Below are 25,606 nucleotides of genomic sequence, written 5' to 3'. Positions count from 1 at the left end.
ACTCAGCTTCCAGAACACACTTGCCCGGTTCTCCTGCCTTCTGGCTCCCTGCCCAACCCGGACTTGGGGATCTATCTCAGGGCTGTCCTTGTCCCCGGGTCTTCTTCTTCTTCCAGAGGTCGCAAAATGGCAGCCCGATGGCCTCGTCATACCCACAAGCGGATTTTGTTTGGTCCTCACAGTGTTTTTTGTTGTTGTTGTTGTTGTTGCAATTTGAATGCCACTAGGTGGGGCAAGCACTCTGCAAGTTCGCCACAGTCCCCATCACTCCCTACTGTCTTACACCCGTCCGCTTCACGCATTTCCATCACCTGCCTGGTCCCTGGAGCCATCTGAGTTTTCAAAAACCCCCTGCTACATACAGGACGGGAAATGTCACCCACTCTCCCTTCAACCACCACCAGCGTCTCCTGCTCAGTCTTTTGTCCGCGCCAGAGCCACCTAGGGAGCTCGATCAAAATGGTGATCCCCAGCCTCCCTCCCGCCCCCCGATTCCATTCAGCAGTGCCGCAGCAGGGACGGCAAACTCAAATGCCTACAGGGGCCAGGCGGGCCACATAAATGAGTGAACTAGCCAGGCATGAGAAGAGTCGACGGCCAGAAATCAAATCAAATTGTATCTTTACTGAACGATGGTGAATGCACGGAACAGAATACAAACATGTATGATACTGGAGTTTATATTTCAAATTCAAAATTGAAAAAATACAAATTGAAAAATAGAAATATTTAATTATTAAAATTTTCTCTTTCATAATTCTTTTGCTCCTTTGATTTTGAAGCCAGAAGGCTGAACTCACCCCCCTTCCGCACCGAGAGGTCAGCATCAGGCTGTGGATGTCACGGTGGGACGGGCAGTTTAGAATTCAACCTTGAATCCTTAACTGGGAACGGTTATTTAATTTGAATCAATTTTGTAACGGAAAACAGCTGTTTACAAGCGTGGGCACCTCCAAACACCGAAATTCAAGACAACTGCTGGAGACTTGTAGGGGTATGATCTTCCAGTGGTGTCACAGTTAGGAATCAGCACCCTACTGCCCTGTAGTTCAGTAACTACAACTTGTGGTCTGCATTCACATCATCGACAGTAACCGACGAAGGCAAGCTGGACAGTGTTAGTTCATTTTCACAGAGTCTAGATGTGGAGAACCTTTGGGGGAATTTGGTCTTGAACCCCACCAGCTGGGTGAATATGGTCCAGGCCATGTCTTTTGTTTCTGGAAACCAACTGCAGCGAAGGAACTATTCCTTGCCAGTGGCTTCCCCGTTTTTGCCAGGACTGGGCAAACACGATCATACATTCAAGTAGCTGTTTGTGAACGTCTTTGCAGAGAACTAGTGTTTGGCGGGGGCGGGGGGGGGTGTAACTTCGACCAAAAGTCTTTGACCGACCTTCTCAGGGGAACCAAGGTGTGGCCTTCATCTCATTGGAGATGAACCAAGTCGACGTATTTCAACAGTGCAGATCCCTTCCACACCGTTACGTGACTACCAGGTCACAGAGCTTCTGTCAAATACATCGGGTCAAGGTCACTGTCCACCTGCCCGTGGTTAAAGCACAGGGGCGTGTTGAGGATATCTGCCGTGTGTTCCGTGTGCCTTCTGAACACAACTCAAGTCCTGGTGATTGAGGCAACGAGCTGACTTGCGTCCTCACCAAGTGTTGCCTCCTGGGATTGAGGTGCCCTAACAAGGCCCGTGACATGGATCATTACATTACCACAACGGTCTGTGACTGTGCTTAGGAGTTCTTGCCAGTCTGTGTATTTCTGTCAATACACACACAAAATAGCTCATCGCCCAGCGTCGGGCCTGCCTGGGCACCGTGTCACAGACTTCTTCGGTCGCGTCAAAATTCTCCATACCACAAATAAATAAAGCTAACTGGGTGGTAAGAGTTCATGAGCAACGATAGAAAAGGCCACAGTGGAGTTGACTCTTTCAAGCAACTGGACTTGGAAATCTTCTGGTTTTATCTTCAACTCACGGCACAATGCAAACGCCCGTCAGGCCGAAAGGATAGTCTCAACAGGCGAACGTCTCTGTCCAGGAACCACTGTCCTGCTCCTTTACAAACTCGCCAACAGTGGAAGGCTTTAACGCCCAGGTCGTGCTTTGCTCATTACTCGAACTGCACTTTTCAGCGACACCGCTTCTCAGACCTGCTTTCTTTCCAAAGCAAACCCTACTGACACTTGAGGCCCTTTTTCAGTTCACTGAGTATGGCGTCTCGCATCTGTTCTGTGTACTGGTCGAAGCTCTTACTGTGCTTTGATTCGTAATGACGTCTCAGGTTGTATTCTTTCAACACAGATACGATTTTTTTGCATATTAAACACATAGGCATGCTCTTCACTTCCACAAAGAAATAGGCTCGCTCCCATTTTTCTCGAAACACGTGGCCCTCTCGGTCTCTCTTTCGTTTTGCCACTTTTGATAGAGACATGGGTACAAGAAAGATTTCACTTGCCTCTGAATGCTACCACAGGAACAACCACAGTGCAAGCCCAAAGGCAATGACCCTCTGCCTCGCGGTGGGGGAGCCAAACGGGAGTGGTGGGGACTGTGGCGAACCAGAGAGCACACGCCCCATCAAAAGGGGCAGCTCCAGCCCATTGTTGCTAGGCAGAAGGGCGGGCCCAGAGGTGCCAGAACTTCTGACTTGTTAAGAGAAGCCAAGGCTGCAGATTGTGTGTGTGTGTGTGTGTGTGTGTGTGTGTGTGTGAGAGAGAGAGAGAGAGAGAGAGAGAGAGAGAAAGAGTGTATGTGTGTATGTGTGTGTTTGCGTGCAAATTATCCTGATTTTTACAACTAATTTGTTAGGAAAAAATGCTACGTATGCTAACACAGGGAAGGCCAAACAAAACTCAACTGCAGAGTGGCCCATGGGCCACCAGATTGCAACCTCTCTCCTGAGATGGGGCCCAGGAATCAGATGTTAACCAGTGTCCCAAACAATGCGGATGCTGGTGGTCCAGGCATGGACCACGCGCTGAGCGATGCTAGTCTAGAGTCTGACAACAGACAACGAATCCTCTGCCTCCAGGCTGGACCGCCCTTGCACTCCGAATCGTGTCTGTATTCAGCTGCCCCCTAGACGTCTCCCTGAGGACATTCTTGCCTCGCCATGTCCCAAACCTGTCCCCTGCCATGTTTTCCACCTCAGGGACAGCCCCACTGTCCACCCCATTCAAAGCCCTGGAAGGTCCGTCTCTGGGACCTGGGGCTGGCCTCTCCTCACGTGCGCTCTTGTCCACTCCCGTGGCTTCAATAATCAAACATACGCCATTTCCTAAGAACACATCCTGAACTCCCAACATGTGACCTGTGACATGGACACTCCTTGGGCCATTAGCACTCACTACCGGCTCCTTCCCCCAGTTCCCTCACTCAGGGAGGCTCCATCATCTACCAGCACCCAGGCCAGGAGGCAGGGGCTGACTCTGATGCCACCCTTTCACCCCCAATTCCTTTGCATGGCATGCCAAATCCGTAGACTCACCCCTCTTGCCCCCTGACTCGATCCCAGCCCCTCCACCAGCCTCTCCCCTCCCGGAGCCACCACCCCGGCCTCCTCCCTGCATCCCTGGCCTTGTCTTGCCCCGTTGCACTCGACAACCCAGAGACCCTGACAACCAGCCAATCCAGACCTGCTCCCTGCACATGGGGCCTCCCCTGGCTCTTCTGCATCCTCAGGACAAACCTCAAGCCACTCAGTTTGGAACCCGAGCCTCCTCCCAACCTGGCACCTGCCCACCTCTCCGGGTCCCTCCTTCCTCATGCCGGACTTGCACCTCTGAATACCCCAAGCTTTCTCCTGCCCTCACACGTTCACTTCTGCTGTCCCCGCACCTAGATCACCACTTGCCTCCTTCCTTCTTGGCCTCGTCGACTCCCACTCCTCCTCCAAGACTGCTGAGCCCAGCTGGCTCAGAGGCCTCTTCCGGGTACCCACCCTATCTCCACGAGGGCACACGGCCCTGTGAGCGCTGCCTGCCTGCCTCCACGTCCCACCCCCCCAGCCCAAAGCCAGGCTGCACCAGACTGCCTCACTGTGGAGGCCCTGGTGTCACCAGCCCAGAGCCTCAGGGACATCTGCAGAAGCGAAAACAAGGACAGAGAGGTCTCCCCCAGGTCTCCTCCTGCCCAGTCCTGGGGGACGTCAGTGACGGGAGCCGGGGCGTGTGTTAAAAGGAACTTTATTGGGTGTCGGGGGTTCAGATGAGATCCATGAGGATGTCGTCCTCCATGACGCTGGGCTGCAGGCCCGGCTGGGGAACCGGGCCCCGGGGACCCCCGCTCAGCAGCATCTGACCTGGGGGGCAGTGGGGAAGGGACTGCATCTCCCAGTAGTCCCTGGGGCCCTGGAGGGCCCTGGGCCTGCTTCTTCCCTCTTCCTCTGGGAGCCCAAGGTAATGACTTTTCTAGGAAGCCCCAGGGGGACCCATCAGAGGCACCTTCTGGCCCCATCTGGTCACAAATGTGCTGATTCCCATGAGCCTTTAGGAGCCCATCCCCCAAACTACAGCTCTGGCCCTAAGACTATGTTTCCCATCAACCCCAGGACACACAAGAAAGGAATCACAAAAAGAGATCTTGCCCCACTACATCTTGACCCCCTGGGCTGTATTTTCCAGGAGCCCTCAGAGCCTCCCAAGAACCCTGGTGGGGTGGGGACCAGCTACCATTCTTGAATCCAGGACACTTCCCAGGAGCCCTTGGTCTTGAGGCTCTAGCCCAGGGGCTGCTGGGACACTCAGTCCAGACCCCTGCCCTCCCCGGGGACCTCCTTACCTGGCAGTGGAGCTCTTGGGGGAAGCTGTGTGGACCAGGACTGGGCAGGAGGCGGATGCAGGAGGGGGGGCCCCAGCTGGGGTTGCCCCAGGCCCTGGTGTGGTGGGGGCAACAGTGCAGGAGCCCCTGGTGGCTGGAGGTGGTGGAGGGAGGCTTGGGGTGGGGGCACCCCGCTCTGGGGCTGCAAGAACAAAGAAAGTGGCTCAGAGCCCCCACCCCATCAAGCAGCCTCTAGCACAGAAGCTGCTCAGAGAACATCTCATCCAGTGGTTGCGGGGGCGGGGCGGGGTGTCTTTCTTCAAAGGAATCTTAGCAGAAGCCTACATAAGACAGACACAGAAGAGCCGGTCTGCCTGGGGCCCTTGGCAGGGCTCTACTCACACGTCTGACCAAAGCCAACCTCCTTCCTCCCAAACAAAAGGACCAGAACCATCAGGGCCCAGGGCCCAGCCACAGGCTCCCATCTGCACCCCCCCCCCACCCCCGCCAAATCTCACCGGAGGTGGGTTGAGGAGGAGACTCCGCAGTTGGGGGTTGGCCCCAGGGTTCTGAGGCCGAAGGATGGGTCCAGGAGGGGGAGGGCCAGGGGCTGCTCCAGGAGGGCCTTGGGGGGCGCCTGGGGGGGCCTGGGCAGCACCCTGGGGCGGGGGCTGTCCTGAGGCCGCAGAAGCCCCCACAGAGCCCTGAGGCTGGGGCTGTGGTGGGCGGAGCTGGAGCTGGTGGGAGGAGATGGGGGTGAGGGACGAGGCAGATTCCCCAGACTTCTTGGCCTCCGTCAGGTCAAAATGACAGTGTTCTTTGGGGGTCTCCCCCGCCCTGGCCCTGACCCCACCAGCCCTCTCCTCACCAGATTCTGAGAGGGTCTCGCCTGGTCCTCCAGAATGGGGCCCAGCCCAGGGGGTGCCTGCTGTGCCCCCATCTGTGTGGGACAGGGAGCAGATCAGTGACTGGGGGTGGGAGTGGGGGTCCTGTGTTTGGGCAGGGGGAGCCTTCTGAACCCTGAAGGGGAACCTGTCAGGAACTAGGAACGTTCTTTGGGGGTGGGTGGTCTGGGAAGTAAACCTTACTTTCCCAAGTCCCCAACGGAGGGCTGTGTCTCAGAGATTCGAGGCAGACACTTGAAAGGGGTACAAAGATCGCAAGAAAATGTGGGGAAGGGCCTGAACACAGGTGGCCACGTCTCAGCCCAGGAGGGATGCTGGGGGTCTGGCCACAAGCTCAGGGGCCCAGGTGGGCAGGGGTGGGTGCCAGGGGGAGGGAGGCCCCGGTCACTCACCCCACGCTGCTGCTCCAGCTTCTGCTGCTGGACTTGCTTGTGGTTGGTGATGACCTGCCGGATGCCGTTGACGAAGCCACTCTGGTCGTAGGGGATGAGGCCCATGAAGATCTTCTTCTTGGACGAGTATAGGAGCATGAGCACCCGCACCTCGCAGGGGGCCGTGTGGGGGAAGTGCACGCAGCCAGCCTGGCAGAGGACACGCACCAGTCACCCCTGAGAAAGAGGAAGAGGGGGCACCCACCCCTCCCAGTTCTAGAAGCTCTGCAGGCACCCGGGGCCCGCCCCGCCCTGGACTCACAAAGCCATTGCCCATGATGCGATAGAGGCCTTTCAGGGACTCCAGGTCCTTGTTGGTGAAATGGAACTGCACCATCCTCGAGTTCCGGAACAAAGGGCCCAGGGTGGTCTGCGGGAGACACACAGGACGGCATGTGGAGTGGGGAAGTGAGGAGCAGGGAGCCAAGGCAGGTGGTGGTGGGGTCGGGGGGCAGGGAAGGGACGGGGGAAGAGAATAGGACTAGCCGACCGGGAGGGGCGGGCGGTGCTCCCTTGAGCCACTCACGAGCAGCTGCTGTGGGATGAGCTGCATGATCAGCTTCTGGGGCCACTGCTCTGTCTTCCTGGGGGCCAACGGGGAGAGGCGTCAGGAGGATGCAAGCCCAGGTCCACCCAGCCGCCAGCCCTACAGTCGGTCACCTACAAGTTCTCGCCGTGATTCACATAGACCTGGCAAGGCAGCGACCGCGTCAGCTTGGTGTTGGCGTCCACGGAGGCAGGTTTGGGCTTCTGAGTGGAAAAGCAGAGCGTGTCACAGCGAAAAGGGCTCCAAAGCCCAGTCCCCTCAACCTCTCCTGCCCTACCCTGGGAGCCCCAGAGCTCAGGACCTCCCCCAGCTCAAGCCCCACAAGCCCTGGGCCCCCCTCCTCCAGACCAGCGGTCCCACAACCTCTGTCCCCTCCCTGCAGGGGATCCCTTGAACCCCCCGTCACGCCCCGAAACTGAAACTTTTCAGTGCTTCACGGCAACACAATTTTTACTCCCTCCCTAGTCCTGAACTCAAGGCTTCCTTGAGACTCTCCTCAGGACCAAAAGTGCCACAGCCTCACAGGGACCCTGGCCCAGCCCCATGTCCTAACAGGCCGTGAGATCCACATGGCTCCCCGAGCTACTCACCTCCTGCCACTCGAGGACCCCGCTCCAGGCCAGGAGTTTGTTGGAGACTGACTGCTGCCCCCCGAGGGCTGGGGCCCCTAGCTGGGCTGGAGAAGGGCCGCTCACCCCACCTGGGGCCACCGAGCCCGCCTGCCAGAGGGGAGCAAGGAGGGCAGTGGAGCAGGGTCAGACCATCTCCTAGGAGGGGCATCCCGAGAGAGAGACAGACCAGCAGGAAAAACAGAACGCAGGTTCCTTTCTCAACACCACTCGACAGTCCCTGGGACCATAAATGCTCTGATTCCATAGGATCTGAGAACTCTAAGACCCATGGTGCCCCAACTCCCAGGATCCCTTGGACTCCTCTGAACAGTTCTCACCCGCCAGGAGCCAAAGCCCCACCATTCCGTCCCCAGAGCCTCTAGCCTCTAGTCTGTCTGTGGCACCAACCCCGTGAACCCCTGAGGACCTAGGACAATGAGACCCATGTATCCTTACACCCTCCTCAGGAAGGCAAATTGCTTGGCCTCTGCTCTGTCAGCAGCTGGCAGGAGTAGGGCAGCGGGGCAGGTGTGCAAGCACCTACCATGGACGGTGCCCCAGGTTGTGCAGTGGGGGCCAGGCCTGGGCCAGGAGCCACGGTGGAGACCAGGCTGGGCTGGGAAGCAGGGGGTGGCTTGGGGGCGCCAGGGGGCCCCGGGGGTAGTGGTGGGGCCGGTGCCTGGCTGAAGGGGGGACCCACTCCTGAAGCAGCTTGCTGGAGAGGGTTAATGGGTGAGACTGTGGAAGAGACCAAGAGAAGAGGTGGGGACAGATGTGCAGAGAGGCCTGGCTGACCTCAGCCCACCTCATATCCCCGCCTCGGGACTCACAGCGTGGGCCTAGCCCAGCCTTCTGGTTCTTGGCAGCTTCCACTGCATTCTGGGCCGCCACTTGAGCTGCGCTCAGGTTCCCAGGCACCTGGGGGTAGAAGCTGATGAGGACTGCGCACTCCAGTCCGGATGTCCCACAGGGTCACGCCACTGTGCCCACCCAAGGTACAGCTACCCCGGCCATGACATCACAGCAGGATGACTCCCATCATTCCACGGGGATGGGATTCTCTGGCCCCGAGTGTCCCACCCACTTGGGGGTCCCAGTGGAGACTACCCATCACCCCACAAGCCCAGACATCCAGCTAGGTCTCTCCCAAGAGACCAGGGCTCCCACAAGGCCCCAGGAGCACATCCCCCTGGCTACATCCATACCTGATACTGCTGGGGGACAGGGGGCAGAGGCTGCTGGGGGGCTGCTGAGAGTGAGGCACCCGAGGGTGGAGCTGCAGGCAGGGGGACAGGCTGCTTTGGCTGGAGGGGGCCTGGGGCTGAACCACCCCCAACTGAGAGCGAAGGATGGATGACCGAGCCCCGTGCGAAGGAGTTTGAGAGAGGGGAGAGAAATCCAAGTCAGAGGGAGCCGAGGGAGGACACCCCCCATTGCCCCACTGCTGGCACTCAGGCCTCACCCGGCAGCACGAGCCCCCGCACCAGCACCATGTGCCGGGGGTCCTGGCTCACGTCTGTTGGTGGCTGCAGTGGCTCCAGCAAGGCCGGGGGAGCTGCCTTCTCGAACAGAAGTCTTAGGGCAGGCAGCTTCCGGGGAGACACTATGGAGAAGTGGATCCCTTGCTGCAGGAGGAGAGAGGCGTGGTCAGGGCGGGGCCATCGGGGCTGACCCCCAGGCTACCACACCCCCTGGGCCCTAAAAGTAAATTCCCATTAGGCTTTGAGACAAGTGACCCTGGGACCTGTATTAGCTGCCTCAGGGGATTCTGGGTTATAGTTCTTCCAAAAGGAGGTTAGCAGAGCTGGTCACAACTCAGAGGAGTGCAGGCCCCCCTCCCTGAGCTCCTTCCTCAGACTCAAGAGTCCTCACCTCCCCTATCTTCTGCACAAGACTCTCCGTCGTGTACCCAGAGTACGTGGTGCTCTCGACAGCAGGGAGAAGGTACGGGGGCGAGTTACAGATAAGGAGGCAGACGCGGTGTGTCTGGCCGCTGCCAGGGAGAAGGAAAGACGTGGAGCAGGTAACAACAGGGGCCCTGAGAAGGGAAAGACCCAGCCCCAGGAGAGTGCAAGTACTCCACCCCACAGGAAGTCAGGAGTAACGGCCCCATTTTACAACTGAGAACACTGAGGCCCAAAGAGGTTCCTGACTCCCTCTAAGTTGCCGAGCGGGCAGGGAAAGCAGGGGGCAGACCCAGAGCAGGATCCTCTTCCCAGTGAGGACACCCAGACCAGGCACTGGCCAGGGGACACCTCCTGCCTCCTGCCCAGAGCGCTCAGGGCTCAGAGCCCACCCACTTCCCCAGGGTGAGGCAGTGGGTGCAGCCCCACAGCAGACAAAGCCAGGTGCAAAGAGACGTGGGGAGCCACACAGGCTGGGCACACTCACATCTGCTCCCGCATCTTCTTGAAGTCATCGAAGAGCTGCAGGGCCGTGCTGAGGCCTTCCGCGATGAGGCTGCAACTCTCACCACCCCCGCCCATGAACCTGCAGGGGGCGAGGCTGTCAGCCCCAGGGTCCGCGGCTGTCAGCCCCAGGGTCTGCTGTGGCACCCCGGGCTGCCACCTCCCAGCCCCCAGGCCACAGCTGAAGAGCCTGCGCCCATGTCGCCCTCCCCCCCCCATCGTGCACCTGGGCACAGGGACACTGCTGAGTTTCCTGCTCTATCCCCAGTGCTGACACAACGCCAGGCCTAGTGAATGTGGACAAGGGCTGTCTGTCATCTCCTCTGACAGAGTACCTCTGGCTGGAGGCCCTACTAGAGCACGGAACAGGGAAAGGCCCAGGACACCTGGCCCATGATCTGGTCCCATGTCCCCGTCCCTGCACACCTCCCCTCGGGGCTGTCTGTTCCACTTTTAAAGCCAGCCCTGGCCTCTGCCCACCCTCTCAGCCAGATATGGGGGCCTCTCTGTCCTCCCAATGTCAAGGGTTGAATTGTGTCCCCCTTCCCAAGAGATGCTGAAGGTCCTAACCTCCCTGCCCCCATAATCCCAGAATGTGACCTTATTTGGAAACGGGGTATTTATAGAGGTAAGGACACTACACTGAGGTCACAGGGTGGGCCCTAATCCAATGTGACCCATGTCCTTATGGTCAAAACAGGGAAATGTGGATACAGAAACAGACATGCTCAGAAGGAAGACAATGTAGAGACACGGAGAGCGCCATATGGAGATCGGAGTGACACTATCACAAGCCAAGGATTGTCTGGGGACACCAGAAGCTGGAAGAGACAAGGATCTTTCCCTACAGTCTCCAGAGGGAGCATGGCCCTGCCCACACCTTGATCCTGGGCTCCTGGATCTAAACCGTGAGTCACTACCTTCCTGTGGTTCTAAGCCAACTAGTTTTTGTTTTTGTTTTTTTAATTTAAGATTTTATTTATCTATTTAAGAGAAAGAGCAAGCACACCTACGTACGAGCAGAGGGAGGGGCAGAGGGAGAGGGCAAGAAGCAGACTCCCCACTGAGCATGGAGCCCAACATGGGGATCGATCCCAGGACCCTGAGATCGTGACCTGAGCCGAAGTCAGACGCTTAACCGACTGAGCCACCCAGGTGCCCTTAAGCCAACCAGTTCTTACTACTTTGTTTCAGCAGCACCAGGAAACTCATGAGACTCAGGAGACTCGAGTTTCTCTTCCATCTGATGTGCAGACAGGTCACCAGTGACCATCCCACTGGGGCGTGGCCTGGGGACGGCCTCTATGTGAGTGCAGCTGCTGCCACCACAGTTCTCCAGGTCCCGTCGTTGTGAGGCAGACTCTGCCACAGGTACGTGTGTGCAGACTGGGCCCCTCTCTGGGAGCGTTGAGGATCCTATCCCCTTGAATTGTGGCCCCTGCACTGGTCTCTTCTCTTACCCCACAGTCTGGCATTAGGGAAGTCTCGGGAAAATGTGTGTTAAAATCGAATGGCTAGTACTATGGTTAATCTAGGATTTATGATTTTATTTCAGTCCATCAGTTCAATCGCAGTGTGTATACTTGGAATTTAGAACGTACATAAATATGTGTCTTGATTAAAAGTGTATTGTGTCAGAGAAGCACCAACACAACACTAAGAGATGTTCCCCAAGGCTGCAGTAGCAAATTTTTTACTATTGCATGTGCCTTACTGGTAGAGGGCTCTGAAGAGCTAAAACCATATATGCAAAACTTGTAAGATACAAAGGGTTGTAATAATCAAGATTTTCCTGAAGCTTTGTTAGAAATAATGTCTTACTTCTGGTAATCCTTTTCCCCTTTTTGCGTTTATAATTCTACTAATCAAATTAGCTATCCAAAAACTATTGCTACAATATTTTAAAATAACCTATGTTTATAAAGTTTATTCTCTGGATGAGAGAATATACTAAATAAAGAATTTTTAATGAAAAAAAAAAACCGAATGGCTAGGACCTTTGGAGACCACTCCCCTCTGAGCCCGCCGGTGTTAAATAAACCTCCTGTCCTCCAAGAGAAAAAAAAAAAATCGAAAGGCTAAAGGTGTGGGGCTGGCTCAGTCGGTAGGGTATGCAACTCTTGATCTTGGGGTCGGAGTTTGAGCCCCATGTGTCGCATGGAGTTTACATACATAGATACATACATACATAAATACATAACAAAGGGCTGCCAATCCAACCATGTCCATTAACACCAGAATAAAGCCAAGCTCTCAGGTGGGTATCTGGGGCCCTCCGTGCCCCGGGCTCTGCCCACCTTCCTGCTCCATCCTCCTCTAGGTACAAGTCGTCCAGAATGTCTCACGTGTCCCTGGTCTTCGTGATCTGCCACATAACCAGTCTTCTGCCTGTGCTGTTTGCCATGACCACACACACCCCTCTTCTGGCCTAGGAGGAAAATCCCTGCTTATGACCCCCCCACCCCAAGTCCAGAGTCCCCTCCTCCGGGAAGCCTGCCTCAGCTTCCACCTGATTTTAGGGCCCACCCTCAATCATATCACATGTCACCAGATACTGTGACTTTCAGGCTTCCCTCCACAGCACACCTGGCTCCCAGAGTCAGGGTAGCCTTCAGCGAGGGGGACCAAGTGGTCGGTCTGAGGCATTTCCAGCTTGTGTCCAAGCTGCTCAAGGCCACAGGGCCTCAGAACATGCTTCCTGGATGAGTGAGCCACAGCAGCTTGACCCCTCTGCTCCCTTCCCAAACTTCTCAGACCAACTGTTGTCAGTTGCAGGTTTCGGCCCTCTTCTCCCTCTAGACCTGCGACCCCGAAGCCTGCCTCCGCCCCCCCCCGCCAGGGCACATGGGCCCCACCGATGCTCCTTACCCCCACACCCTGCTTCCAGCCCTCCTCTTCCTTACCAAGACTGTTCCGCACAAGAACTTGAAGGCCAGAGTTGGGGGGGGCAGACCCCAATGAATGAACCGACCCTGCATCCACCCTGCTGCGACTTCCTGTTCCCGAATAAATCAAACCACTATTTTCATGAGCCTTTTTGAGCCAAAAGTGTCCTGGTTGGGCCTGGCTGGAAGGCCGGGGGCGGGGGGCGGCAGATACGGAGCAACTGCTTCACGGGTGCAGGTCTCCCTTTAGGGGCATGAAAATGTTTTGGGACTGTGAGATTGCACAGTGTAAACACACTAAACGTCACTGAATTGTTCACTTTAAAATAATCACCTCTGTTACGTGAATTTTACCTCATTTGTAAAAAGTAATTTATGAGGAAAGTGTGATTGACCAATCACTTTGAGATTCTAAAACCTGTTTTTTCCTTCCAGGGTGGGTAGGTTGTCTGTTAGGCACTAAGAGAGATAGGGAACACATATTTTGTCCAGGAAATGAGAAACGCTTAAAAAATGGGGAGCAGAAATAAAATCTGGCCAGTGGCAAAATATGTTTTGAATACCACAGAGTTTACGATAAGCCTTAATTCCAAATGAACCCCTCAATGATGCAAATGTGAAGATGAAAATGCCCTGGTGCCACAGGTGGGCTCTGACACTTAACTGCTTCCCAGGCTCCTTGCTGATGCCATACCCACACCCCCCAATCTTCGCTGCCTGCCCTCACGGGGTAATGAGCCCTTGGAGGCCCCCGGAGGTACTGGTCAAAATGAGTGATTGTCAACAGCGACCAGGCTTGACCCGCCCGGCTGGTCGCCCCACTATGGACAGCAGCTCCAAGAGGGCCAAGACCTGGCCTGCCTTATGTCCCCAACTCCTCAGGTCCCAGGACAGTTCGCACCACAAACATTTGTGGAAGGAATGAATGAATGAACGAACAGATGGTCACAGTGCTAGGGAGAAGACACTCAGGGCTCCTTCTTCTACCCTATTCTTTCTGATTTGGGGTCACTTGCTGCAGGGAAGGAGGAAAAAAAAACCCGCCCCTCTTGAAAGAAAGGAAATGGAACATCAGAAATAAATCTTCCCAAAGCAAGGACGTTTCAAAAATCACACTGCATGCTTTGTTCTTTAAGTTACGGACGTTCTGGGAGAAGATAAGATTTCTTCTCTGACTGGGAACAAAACCCACAGACTTCCTTTGTGATCTCTGTGCCAGACCACCCAGCAATGTCACAGAAAGTGAATTTAGATGGTTACAGAGGACTTGGTAAAACAATGACCACTGCCAACGTTTATCAGCTCGTTGGGAGGATTCCGCAGTGAGCACACAGCCTACAAAGCTTTTTCATTTGGCTAAAGGTACAATGTATTCTAAGCTGATTAAGGAGGAGGTATGGATATGTGCTGAATGTGCTCAGAAAGCATTTCCCTCTTATCTTCCACATGCTTTGGAAAGACTTATTTACTCATCTATTTTTAAGATTTCTTTAAGTTTTCATTTACTTAAGTTATCTCTACACCCATCATGGGGCTCGAACTCACAACCCCAAGATCATGCTCTTCCGATTGAGCCAGCCAGGCACCCCTGGAAAGTTTTAAATAAGGGAGTTTAACTGCTTGTCCTGACATGTCAACACCCACTAGAAGGTTTGCTTTCTTAGTGATTATCTTCTCCATGGCTTTCACTCATTTATTTACTGTCAAGGTCTCCTGAGACCTTCTGGGTGCGCAGGAAACAAAAAAGCAGAACACCAGGGACCTAGACATTCACAGTCCAGAGGCATGGGGCTGCGACCAGGGAACAGCTGGGAGTGGCAGGCGCAGGGCAGGGAGCGACTGGCTGTTTGCCAGCATCAGGGAAGGGATATTGGAGTTGGGCTTTGCAGCTTATAGTTCACCAGGAAGAATCAGAGTATAAAGTGCATTCTGGGCATTCATTCACGTATCCCTGATTCCACACCGTTCTCCTTAGACCTCCTTGGTGCCAGACCCTGTGCTCAGTGCTAGGTACTTGAGGGACAGCACACTTGAACTTGGGCCTCAAAAAGCCCCCACTTACCATTATTCAAGTCTTACAACAATCTATCTCAGTACCTCTCAGCTGGGGTGGATTTTGTCCCCCCAACTCCCCACCCCAGGGTACACTTGACAATGTCTGGAGACATCTCTGTGTGTCACAACTTGGAGATGGCTCCTGGCATCTAGTGGCTAGAGCCAGGGAGGCGATTGAACATTCAGCACTGCACAGGACAGCCCCCCGCAACAGTGAATTATTTGGCCCAAAGCGTCAACAGTACTGAGGTTGGGAAATCCTACTCTGTTCTGACTAGTACCCCGAATGACCATGAGAGGTCAAACTTGGGTGTCAGCTTCCCAGTGAACGTGCAGCACCCAGTCCAGCACAAACAACCTGGAACAAAGCAGGCACTCAGCAAACACTTGCTGCATGAACGTATGAAGAGAACAACAGCCATGACCCGGTGCCGTTTAGTGAACTCTAACCCCAGACCAGACCCTGGGCTAGGCAGGATGAAGGCACCACATGAAGATGAGCTCGTGACTCTCCCAAGAGCACCAGAGATCCGGACTACCATTATCTATTCACAAACCAAGAAACCGAGACCTGAAGCAACAGTGAACACTAACACAGCACTTAATACACGCCAGGTGCTGTTTTAAGTAGTCACCAACTCATTTAATTCCCGAAGAATGCATGAAGTCCTGGTAGCCAGGTCCCCCCAGTGATCCCCACCTCCTGGTATTCACACCCTTGGCATTCATCTCCCCTCATGCTCCTTGCACCGAACAGGACTGCCTTCTATACCAAACAGAACATGGCAGAGGTAATGCTGTGTGACTTCCAAAACCTGGATCATAAAAACCCTCGTAGCCTCCTCCTCTTTGCTCTTTCTGTCGTGTTGCTTCCTCTGAGATAAGCCAGCTGCCAGGTTAGGAGGGCACGCTGCAGCCACAGAGTGAGCCACCTTGAAAACGGACCGGCCAGTCCCTTGGATGACTGCAACCTCACGAGACCCTGAGCCAGAACTATCCAGCTAAGCCAGTCCTGAATTCCTTACTTACAGAAATGGCATGAAATAATCAACGTTTATTGCTCTGAGCCACAAAGCTTTGGGATAATCTGTTATGCAACCGAGAATAAATAATACAATTAATAAGTAAGTACTATAACATCCCCCCTTTAAAGAGAAAGGAAGTAAGCTACATTAGGCACAAAGGGAGCAGGGACTCCTGAGTCCGGGAGTTCTGTTGTGGTTTAGCTGTGATTTGATTGCAGGCTGTCTGCACCTGCACTGAGCGGGCAAAGTGAACATTCCAAATCCCATCCAAAGCACAGAGGGATCTATCCTGGCCTAGGCCCCACCCCCCTTGCACTCAGGCTTCGAGGGGCCCATCTGAGAAAGGAAGACTAATGAGAAACAGCCTAAGAATGTGGAGAATCACGCAGAATGTGGAGAACCTCACAATACGAGATGGGCGCTGGAGCTCAACAGGCCTCCCAAACTGGGAAGATTTTTCTACTTCCACACCGGATGGCAAAACCGCTGAGCACACAGAACGCACCACAGAAGTTGATTTGTGGACAAAAACTTATCCCTCTCAGCCCTTTCAGCCACCCAGTGGGAGGGATGGTTTCTGAAGCTCAAACCAAGCCGCCATCCATTCATGGCCCCCCACAGGGTCCCCCAACGCACCCCAAGCACAAGAAAAAGCTCACTTAATGCCATCGAGCCAGGTGACAAACTCATAGGCGCTGCTGGTGGGAGCGTGACACTGAACGTAGGACTCGGGAGCGCAGTCCACCGTGTTGAACACCACGAGGCTGTACTGGGTTCCCCCATACTGGGAGGAGAGGGCAGAGGAACTTTTCATCTGGGACCCCCGTCCAGCTGCTCCTCCCTCAGACCCAGCAGGCCGGTTACCGGCTCCCTCCTCCCTCAGACCCGGGAGTCCAGACCCCCAGCCCCCTCCTCCCTCAGACCCGGGAGTCCCGTCCCCGGCTCCTCCTCCCTCAGACCCGGGAGTCCAGACCCCCAGCCCCCTCCTCCCTCAGACCCGGGAGTCCAGACCCCCAGCCCCCTCCTCCCTCAGACCCGGGAGTCCAGACCCCCAGCCCCCTCCTCCCTCAGACCCGGGAGTCCAGACCCCCAGCCCCCTCCTCCCTCAGACCCGGGAGTCCCGTCCTCGGCTCCTCCTCCCTCAGACCCGGGAGTCCCGTCCTCGGCTCCTCCTCCCTCAGACCCGGGAGTCCCGTCCCCGGCTCCTCCTCCCTCAGACCCGGGAGTCCAGACCCCCAGCCCCCTCCTCCCTCAGACCCGGGAGTCCCGTCCCCGGCTCCTCCTCCCTCAGACCCGGGAGTCCCGTCCTCGGCTCCTCCTCCCTCAGACCCGGGAGTCCCGTCCTCGGCCCCTCCTCCCTCAGACCCGGGAGTCCAGACCCCCAGCCCCCTCCTCCCTCAGACCCGGGAGTCCAGACCCCCAGCCCCCTCCTCCCTCAGACCCGGGAGTCCAGACCCCCAGCCCCCTCCTCCCTCAGACCCGGGAGTCCCGTCCCCGGCTCCTCCTCCCTCAGACCCAGGAGTCCCAAGACTCACGTCTCCCCCGAAGTCCGTCTCGGCAGGAGGACCACCATTAAAATACCTGGGAGGGTCGGAGGCAAAAAGTCGGGGTCAGGCAAGAAACTGTGGAAAACTAAAGTCGGAGGGCCGGACTGGAAGTCGCGGAAACGGCACTCACTCGATGGCCGGAAGCAGGTAGTGCTTGCGCAGCCCTTCGAAGTAAGGCCCCAGGTTGGCTGTGCCCTCAATCACAAACACCACATCAGCCACGAGGCCCCCGGCTCGGGCCGGGCCCTCCGACCCGGGGACCATGCCCCGCGCAGCAGCCGCCACCGCCGCCACCGCCGCCGCCGCCACCGCAGCCGCTGCGGGATGAGCGGAAGTGCGCCTGCGCTGCGCGTGCCCCGGCGTCGGACGTCTTAGCGCCGCTGCTTGACGCGCCTTCGGCCATGTTTGTGCGGGGCGAGGAGGAAGCGTTGGTTCTGTGTCCATCCTCGTTCGTACCCACCGCGTGCAAGATTAAGAGCATAGCGAACCCCTTCGGGGGCCCGACGGGGAAGACTGAATTACTGTCAGGACTGTGGAGTGACATATATTGAGAGAGGAGCAGTCGGCCGCCATCTTTGAGCGAGGCGCCTGTTCCGACTCTCGTCTCAATGGGAGGGTCAGGAGACCTGGTTGCTGTGCAACGCATACGCAGCCCTAGTTTTCTCTGGAGAGATTAGGTTTCTAGTTAAATTTTTTTCTGGCGCGGGGGATGGGGGGAGGGTCGTGTGAAGGATCCAATCACATCCTCTGAAGTGGGTTACTAGGCAACGCTCGAGGTTGCCGTCCCCTCTGAGCGGAGTGCAGCTGTTCTTCCCCCTCAAGCCGAATTCCACCCCAAGTGACGGTTGCTAGGCAACACCTGATTGTTGTTTTCTGGGAGGGCGGCCAGAAACTGGCCTAGAACATAAATACATTCCAGGTGGATTAAAAATGTAAATGCAACAGATGAAACCTTAAAAATAGCTGAAGGACTAAAGAAACACGCTGTAGAATCCTGAAGCCTGGAAAAAGAGTTTATCATCACAGCAAAGCCAGAAAACGTAAAATATTGATCAATTTGTCCAAAAGACTCCGTTAACCGAGTTGGAAAACAAAATACGATAAACTGGGAAAGTCGTTTGTAACATATATGTTGACTGAAATTTACTACACAAATACATCTTACTCATCAATAAAGTTTTAGGAAAATAGAAATATATATTTTTTAAGGGTAGGGAGGCTCTTCCCCCACACAAGACAATTTAAAATGGCAAGTAAACATCTGAAAACTGCTTATCTTCAATTAAAAAGCATTTTACCTTTGTCACGTTAATTAATATTGGAAAGAATAATGTCCATGAGGGCGGGAGAGTTTGGGCTCAGACACAGTCTAGAGGCGGTGGGAATAAGCACAACTTGTCCCAGTGCATTTTTGGCAACGTACCTCAAGGTAAAAGGGTGCCTTCCTCTCACACACAGTTGTATCACCATTTTGTCACATTTACCTTATCCATCCCTTTTTTCTTTTATTTTCTTTGCTGAAGTCTTTTATTTTTAAAGATTTTATTTATTTATTTGACAGACAGAGACGCAACGAGAGAGGGAACACAAGCAGGGGGAGTGGGAGAGGGAGAAGCAGGCTTCCTGCGGAGCAGGGAGCCCGATGTGGGGCTCGATCCCAGGACCCTGGGATCCTGACCCGAGCCGAAGGCAGATGCTTAACGACTGAGCCATCCAGGGGCCCCAACAAAATTATTTCTTGGTGTCATCTAACACTAAATCTACAATCAAATTTCCTCAATTCCCTCAAAATGGCTTTTTTCAATTGTTTTATTTGCATCAGAATCCAAAGACCAAACATATTTAGACATTATATCTCTTAAGTTTCTTTTGATCTAAAGCAGCTCACATTTTTCAACTTTAATAAAATTATAAGGAAGGGGCGCTTGGGTGGCTCAGTTGGTTAGGTGTCTGCCTTCAGCTCAGGTCATGATCCCAGGGCCCTGGGATCAGTGCATCAAACTTCCGGCTCAGCGGGGAGCCTGCTTCTCCCTCTGCTGCTCCCCCTGCTTGTGCTCTCTTGCTCTCTCTGTCAAATAAATAAATAAAACCTTTAAAAAATAATAAAATTATAAGGAAAATTAGGGGCGCCTGGGTGGCTTAGTCGTTAAGCGTCTGCCTTCGGCTAAGGTCATGATCCCAGGGTCCTGGAATCGAGCCCCGCATCGGGCTCCCTGCTCGGCGGGAAGCCTGCTTCCCCCTCTCCCACTCCCCCTGCTTGTGTTCCCTCTCTGGCTGTGTCTCTCTCTGTCAAGTAAATAAAATCTTTAAAAAAAATTATAAGGAAGATTAAATTGGAGAAAGGAAAAATGATCAACAGGTAAGAAGATTAAAATGCTTCCTAAAATTAAAAATCTGCCCTGTTAACTAAAGGAAACCTTTCTTTAGATAAGCTGAATGTATGATTGGTTGTATTAACTGATTTTTTTTTAAAGATTTTGTTTATTTGTTTGAGAGAGAGAGAGGGCACAAGTCGGGGGAGAGGGACAAACGGAGAGGGGGAAGCAGATTTCCCGCTGAGCAGGGAGCCCTTCCAGGGCTGGATCCCAGGCTCCCAGGATCATGACTTGAGCTAAAGACAGATATTTACCTGACTCAGCCACCCAGGCGCCCCTAACTGATTTTTAATACATTTCCGTTAATGTATTACAAATGGTAAAAATGAATAATTGGATATTTTAGCCTGGACTTCAGCTTCTGGCATTATGATGGATTAGGTGTTATAATACTGTTTTTGCAACACTGATGGTTTCTTAAAAAATAGACCTCATGGGGTGCCTGGGTTGGCTCAATTGGTTGGGCGTCTGCCTTTGGCTCAGGTCATGGTCCCAGGGTCCTGAGATTGGGGGTCCTGCTCAGCTGGGAGCCTGCTTCTCCCTCTGCCTGCTCCTTCCCGCTTGTGCTCTCTCTCGCTCTCTCTGACAAATAAATAAAATCTTTAAAAAAAAAGGTAGATCTCATAAAAGTTCTTCAAGAATCCCTCGCTACTCCCCCCCCCCAAAAAACGAAACAAAACAGAGAGCCAAAAATTCACAAAAAAGAGGACTTTGGAGTAGAACTGCCTGCACAGGGAAGGGGCTGCATTGACAGCACCAAGACCCTGAATGTAGCTGTGAATTGGAAAACGGAGCCTTTTTTTCCAGGTAAGCCAGGGCCTCCCAGGGCAGCTCCAGATTGGTAACACTCCTGAAAATCTGCAAAAGTAGAAGTAAATGCTCCTCACAGGACTCAGGTTAATACCAAGTAATGAGTTCAGAGTCAAAGACCACCAGCACAGAAGCAAGGACTGTAAGTTAGAGTCCACAGAAAGAACAATTAACAGATGTGAGATCCCCACTGCCGGGACTCCAAGTCCTGGAATGGTTGAGTTCGTAATGTCCCATAATGTGCAACATGGTGAAAGAAACAAAGGACATTATCTAAGTTATCTCATGCTGTGTAACAAATTCCATTGTCAAGAGTAAGTCACAGGTCTTGTGCACACACCATGAAAGAGAAAAGATACTGAGTAGCAGGAGGTAGAGATCACTGGGAATCATTTTAGAAGCAGCCTGCCACTAACACAATCACAAAGATCAGCCCATCAGCAAGAAAATATGGAGAAAGAATAAGTGGATTTGAGGAGAAATTTTATGTAATTGTTGAAAAAAAAAAAAAACACAACTCAATGGGTAATTTAAACAGCCAGCTAAAGAGAGAATTAGTGAACTGAAAGATCAATAAGAAATTACCCAGAGGGCACCTGGGTGGCTCAGTTGGTTAAGTGACTGCCTTCAGCTCAGGTCATGATCCTGGAGTCCCGGGATCGAGTCCCACATCGGGCTCCCTGCTCTGCGGGGAGTCTGCTTCTCCCTCTGACCCTCCCCCCTCTCATGTACTCTCTCTCTCTCTCTCATTCTCACTCTCTCAAAATAAATAATAAATAAATCTTTAAAAAAAAAAAAAGAAATTACCCAGAATATAATATTAGGAAATGAAAAATATTTTTAAAATTTGAAAACGGTTATGGGGGCTAGCAAGAGAAGATCTAACAATTTTCTAATCTGAGTCAAAAATGGGGGAAAAAGAGAATACAGGACAACTTTTTTTTAAGATTTTATTTACTTATTTGAGAGAGAGAACACAAGTAGGGAGAGGAGCAGAGGGAGAAGGAGACTCCCCACTGAGCTTGGAGTCCAACATGGGCTCGATCCCATGACCCTGAGATCATGACCTGAGTTGGACACTTAACAGATTGAGCCACCCAGGCGCCCCAAGAAGCAACATTTTAAGAGTCTATTGCTATATATTTTCTAGAATTGATTAGAAGTTAAAAAAAAAATGAAACAACTGGGGCTCCTGGCTGGCTTAGTCCCTAGAACATGCAACTCTTGATCTCAGGGTTCTGAGTTCAAGCCCCACGTTGCGCAGAGAGATTACTCAAAAAACAAAACAAAACAACAACAAAAAAAAACAGTGCAAACAAAGCAAAGCACGAATCCTTGGATCCCAGAAGCACAGAATATAAAATTACATTTAAAAAAAACTGCTCACGGGGCGCCCAGGTGGCTCAGTCGTTAGGTGTCTGCCTTCGGCTCAGGTCATGATCCCAGGGTCCTGGGATCGAGCCCCGCATCAGGCTCCCCGCTCGGCGGGAAACCTGCTTCTCCCTCCCCCACTCCCCCTGCTTGTGTTCCCTCTCTTGCTGTGTTTCTCTCTGTCAAATAAATAAATAAAATCTTAAAAAAAAAAAAAAGAAATATATATTTGCTCCTTGTCCCACTTCTTGGCCCAGAGTTCCTAAAACCCTTGTAATTTCCTGAGCATTAAGGGTGGTAGGAGCATTTTTTATTTTAATATATGGTCTCAGTATCCTATTGGTTCCTCACACAAGAGCTTCTAAGACCCTTGGGATCTCTGCAGTGAAGAGTGTCTTTTGGTAGGCTGATGAAATGACTAGTGGCTGGGGTCCCCTAGATAGCTTCAGAATGGCACTGGTCACCAGAAGGACCAAGGCCTGATTCAAGGGTTGGAACTTTCAGCCCCACCCTCTGACCTCTGGGGAGGGGAGAAGCCCTGGGGATTGAGTTAATCAACAATGGCCAATGATTTAATCAACTATGCCTACCTAATGAAATCTGCATTAAAAAAACCTAAAAGACATGGGTTCAGAGGACTTCTGGGTTGGTGAATGCATCCACGTGCTGGGGGAATAGTGCACCCCAATCTCCATAGAGACACAGGCTCTTGTACTCAGGACCCTTCTAGACCTCCCTCTAGGTATCTCTTCATCTGGCTGTTCATTTTTATTCTTTATAATAGATTTTACAAGAAACCAGTAATACTGGGGTGCCTGGGTGGCTCAGTCAGTTAAGCGTCCGATTCTTGATCTCAGCTCAAGTCTTCATTTCCAGGGTTGTTAAGTCAAGCACCATGTTGAGCTCCAAGCTCAGCATGGAACCTACTTAAAAGAAAAGAAAAGAAAAGAAAAGAAACCAGTAATACTAAGTGCTGCCTTGGGCTCTGTGAGCCATTATAGCAAATTATGAAATCTGAGAAGGTGGAACCCCCAACTTGTAGCAAACTCAGACAGAAATATGGATATCCTGAGGAGCCACTACTTCTGATTGGTGTTTGAAGTGGGGACAGACTCCTGGGACTGAGCCCTTGACCTTCTCTGTGCTGCTTCCTGGTGGTTAGTGTCAGAATTGAATTGACTTGTAAGTTTTCTGTTGGTGTCCACAGAAAACTAGAGGATTGCTTGGTGTGGACAACCCCCCACATTGGGTGTCAGAAGTGTAAGGAGAGAAACAGTTTTCCAGTAAGATGTACTTCAGAAAGGAGGCAAATTTAAAATTATCTCGAGGGGCGCCTGGGTGGCTCAGTTGGTTAAGCCACTGCCTTCGGCTCAGGTCATGATCCTGGAGTCCCGGGATCGAGTCCCACCTCGGGCTCCCTGCTCGGCTGGGAGTCTGCTTCTCCCTCTGACCCTCTTCCCTCTCGTGCTTTCATTCTCTCTCTCTCAAATAAATAAATAAAATCTTTAAAAAAAATAAAAAAATAAAATTATCTCGAAAGGATGGTCTGAGAGGCAAGAAGGAAATGGGAGGGCAAATGAAACACAAGCACTTATGTAGTTACAAATAAACATTGCCTGCATAAAATAAGAAAAATATTCAATGAAGGCATAAAAAAGTCACAGCTACAATGCTGATAACACTTAGTTGGTTAGTCTGGATGGAGTTTAACAGAGGTAAACTGCTATATGCTCTTTGTAGTATTTGAGAGAGCATTTAAGATCTTGTTTAACTTTTTGCTAAACTGTGTATGGTAAAATTTCAAGGGTAACCAATAAAAACAAAAGAGAATTAGAGTGTATACATTTGAAACCAGAAGACAGAGAGAAAAATGGATTGAGGAAATGAAAAAATAATCCAGGGAAAGATAAGAAAGGAGGAAAAAGCCTTAAAAAGGCAGGACGATAAGAAATATAAAAATAAGATGGTAGAAATAAATCCAAATATATCAGTAGTCAATAAATATAAATGGACTAAAGAAAAATCCACAGAACTACAGGAAGAAATTGAGATTTTACTTCATTTTTATTTTTTTATTTTATTTTTTTTAAAGATTTTATTTATTTATTTGAGAGAGAGAATGAGAGAGAGAGAGCACATGAGAGGGGGGAGGGTCAGAGGGAGAAGCAGACTCCCTGCTGAGCAGGGAGCCCGATGTGGGACTCGATCCCAAGACTCCAGGATCATGACCTGAGCCGAAGGCAGTCGCTTAACCAACTGAGCCACCCAGGCGCCCCAAGATTTTACTTCATTTTTAAAAAGATTTATTTATTTTAGAGAGAGAGAGCATGTGAGCAGGTGGGTGGGGCAGAGAGAGAGAGAGAGAGAGAGAGAGAGAGAGAGAGAATTCCAAGCAGGCTCCACGCTGAACCCAGAGCACAATTCAGGGCTCGATCCCATAACCCTGAGATCATGACCCGAGCTGAAATCAAGAGTTAGATGTCCAACTGACTGAGCCACCCAGGCATTCCTAACTCATTTTTAAAAAGTAATCTCTGCACCCAATGTGGGGCTCAGACTCATGACTCCAAGATCAAGAGTTGCACGCTCCTCAGACTGAGTCAGCCAGGTGCCTCCCTACTCATTTGTTATTTTGTGTACATTTCTTCCTCTAAAAGTTTGATGCAATTTAGTGTGCGGATAAACATCCTAATATTATCAGCTTTTGAAAATCAAATCTAGAGAGGCGCCTGGATTGTTCAGTAAGTTAAGGGCTGTCTGACTCTGGATTTCGGCTCAGGTCATGATCTCTGGGTTGAGAGATGGAGCCCCTTGTCGGGCTGTGGGCTCAGTAGAGAGTCTGCTGGAGATTCTTCCCCTCTGCCCCTCCTGCTCATGCTGTCTCTCTAAAATAAACAAATAAATCTTAAAAAAAAAAAAGAAAGAAATCAAATCTAGAATGCAGGCAAAACCTGTTTGAAAGGAAACATGTTTCTTAACATTACTATATATTTCACAAATACATTTGGGTGAATGAAGGCCATATTCTCACAAAATAGAAAAGTTCTAGCTGATTAAATTCATAACTGAATGAAATTTTACTTTATCAGTTTAAACACACAGGGGAAGGAAACTAACGTACGTCAATACAGGATTGGCTAAATCGATTTTGTTACATCCATGATGTTGATTACAAAAAGACATTTTTAAAAAATAACATATATTTATTTGGTCTAATGAGAAAAAGTTTGAAGGCAACATTAGCACCCGTGATCATATTTGTCAAAATGTGTGAATGTTCTGTGTTAAGCTGTCAAATTTTTATTTCGGGAAAGGGCTTGGGAAGGAGTAGTTTCACGTTCAGCGTGCTGCAGTAACATGTATAAATTACAGAAATAACCTTTTTTTTTAATGATTCTAGAAAATAAAGGATTTCATCTTTCTTTTTCTAATAACAAAAACAACCACCTCATTTGGTGGTTGCTAGGCAACACTGGCCGGACCAAACCATCCCGCGAGGATGAAGGGGGAGATGGTATTTCTCTCGGTTTTGCTAGAGATTCGTCATGCGGCCATCTTGGAGTGGGGCACTGCTCTCTGCAGCCTTAGACTGGAAATTAGACGGAATGTGGTTGCTAGGCAACGTCTCGGCACCGCCACCATCTTTGAGTGGGGCACAGCTGTTTATCAATTTAGAATGGAAAACATCCTAGCCTACCTGATGCTTGCTAGACAACGCCTTGGCGCGGTCACTACTTGCAAGCCGGGCTCTTCATTCTCTTCTTTAAATAAATGGAATCGAACCATGAGGGGGAAACTACGAAGCTTTACACGTACGATGGGCGCCATCCTTGTTAGGGGCAGGTGACTTCCGGTTGAGG

At 51.9% G+C, this 25,606-nt stretch overlaps 1 protein-coding gene across 3 annotated transcripts; it reads right to left on the bottom strand.

Moving 5' to 3' along the window:
• Positions 1 to 596: 596 nt before the first annotated feature.
• MED25 (mediator complex subunit 25) lies at positions 597 to 17,768 on the bottom strand. 3 transcript variants are annotated; one of them, XM_035725265.1, is made up of 18 exons: positions 17,321 to 17,765; positions 17,179 to 17,224; positions 16,303 to 16,427; positions 9,662 to 9,760; positions 9,143 to 9,263; positions 8,733 to 8,895; positions 8,476 to 8,606; positions 8,101 to 8,188; positions 7,815 to 8,008; positions 7,250 to 7,378; positions 6,777 to 6,862; positions 6,639 to 6,696; positions 6,375 to 6,482; positions 6,074 to 6,262; positions 5,645 to 5,716; positions 5,295 to 5,513; positions 4,798 to 4,978; positions 598 to 2,433 (listed from the first exon to the last, which is right to left on the bottom strand). In XM_035725265.1, the coding sequence occupies exons 1-18, from the start codon at positions 17,632 to 17,634 to the stop codon at positions 2,189 to 2,191; spliced, it is 2,568 nt and encodes an 855-aa protein (XP_035581158.1). In that variant the 5' UTR covers positions 17,635 to 17,765; the 3' UTR covers positions 598 to 2,188. The 3 variants fall into 3 exon arrangements, with proteins under 3 accessions (XP_035581159.1, XP_035581158.1, XP_035581160.1); XM_035725267.1 differs by lacking the exon at positions 598 to 2,433 and adding an exon at positions 4,187 to 4,318 and having other exon boundaries at positions 17,321 to 17,759; XM_035725266.1 differs by lacking the exon at positions 5,645 to 5,716 and having other exon boundaries at positions 597 to 2,433; positions 17,321 to 17,768.
• Between the last annotated feature and the right edge of the window lie 7,838 nt (positions 17,769 to 25,606).

Source organism: Zalophus californianus, chromosome 17 (genome assembly GCF_009762305.2).
Source record: "Zalophus californianus isolate mZalCal1 chromosome 17, mZalCal1.pri.v2, whole genome shotgun sequence".
Lineage (NCBI taxonomy): Eukaryota > Metazoa > Chordata > Mammalia > Carnivora > Otariidae > Zalophus > Zalophus californianus.
The sequence above is the reverse complement of the archived record's forward strand: the minus strand, read 5'-3'. Positions and strand labels throughout refer to the sequence as shown.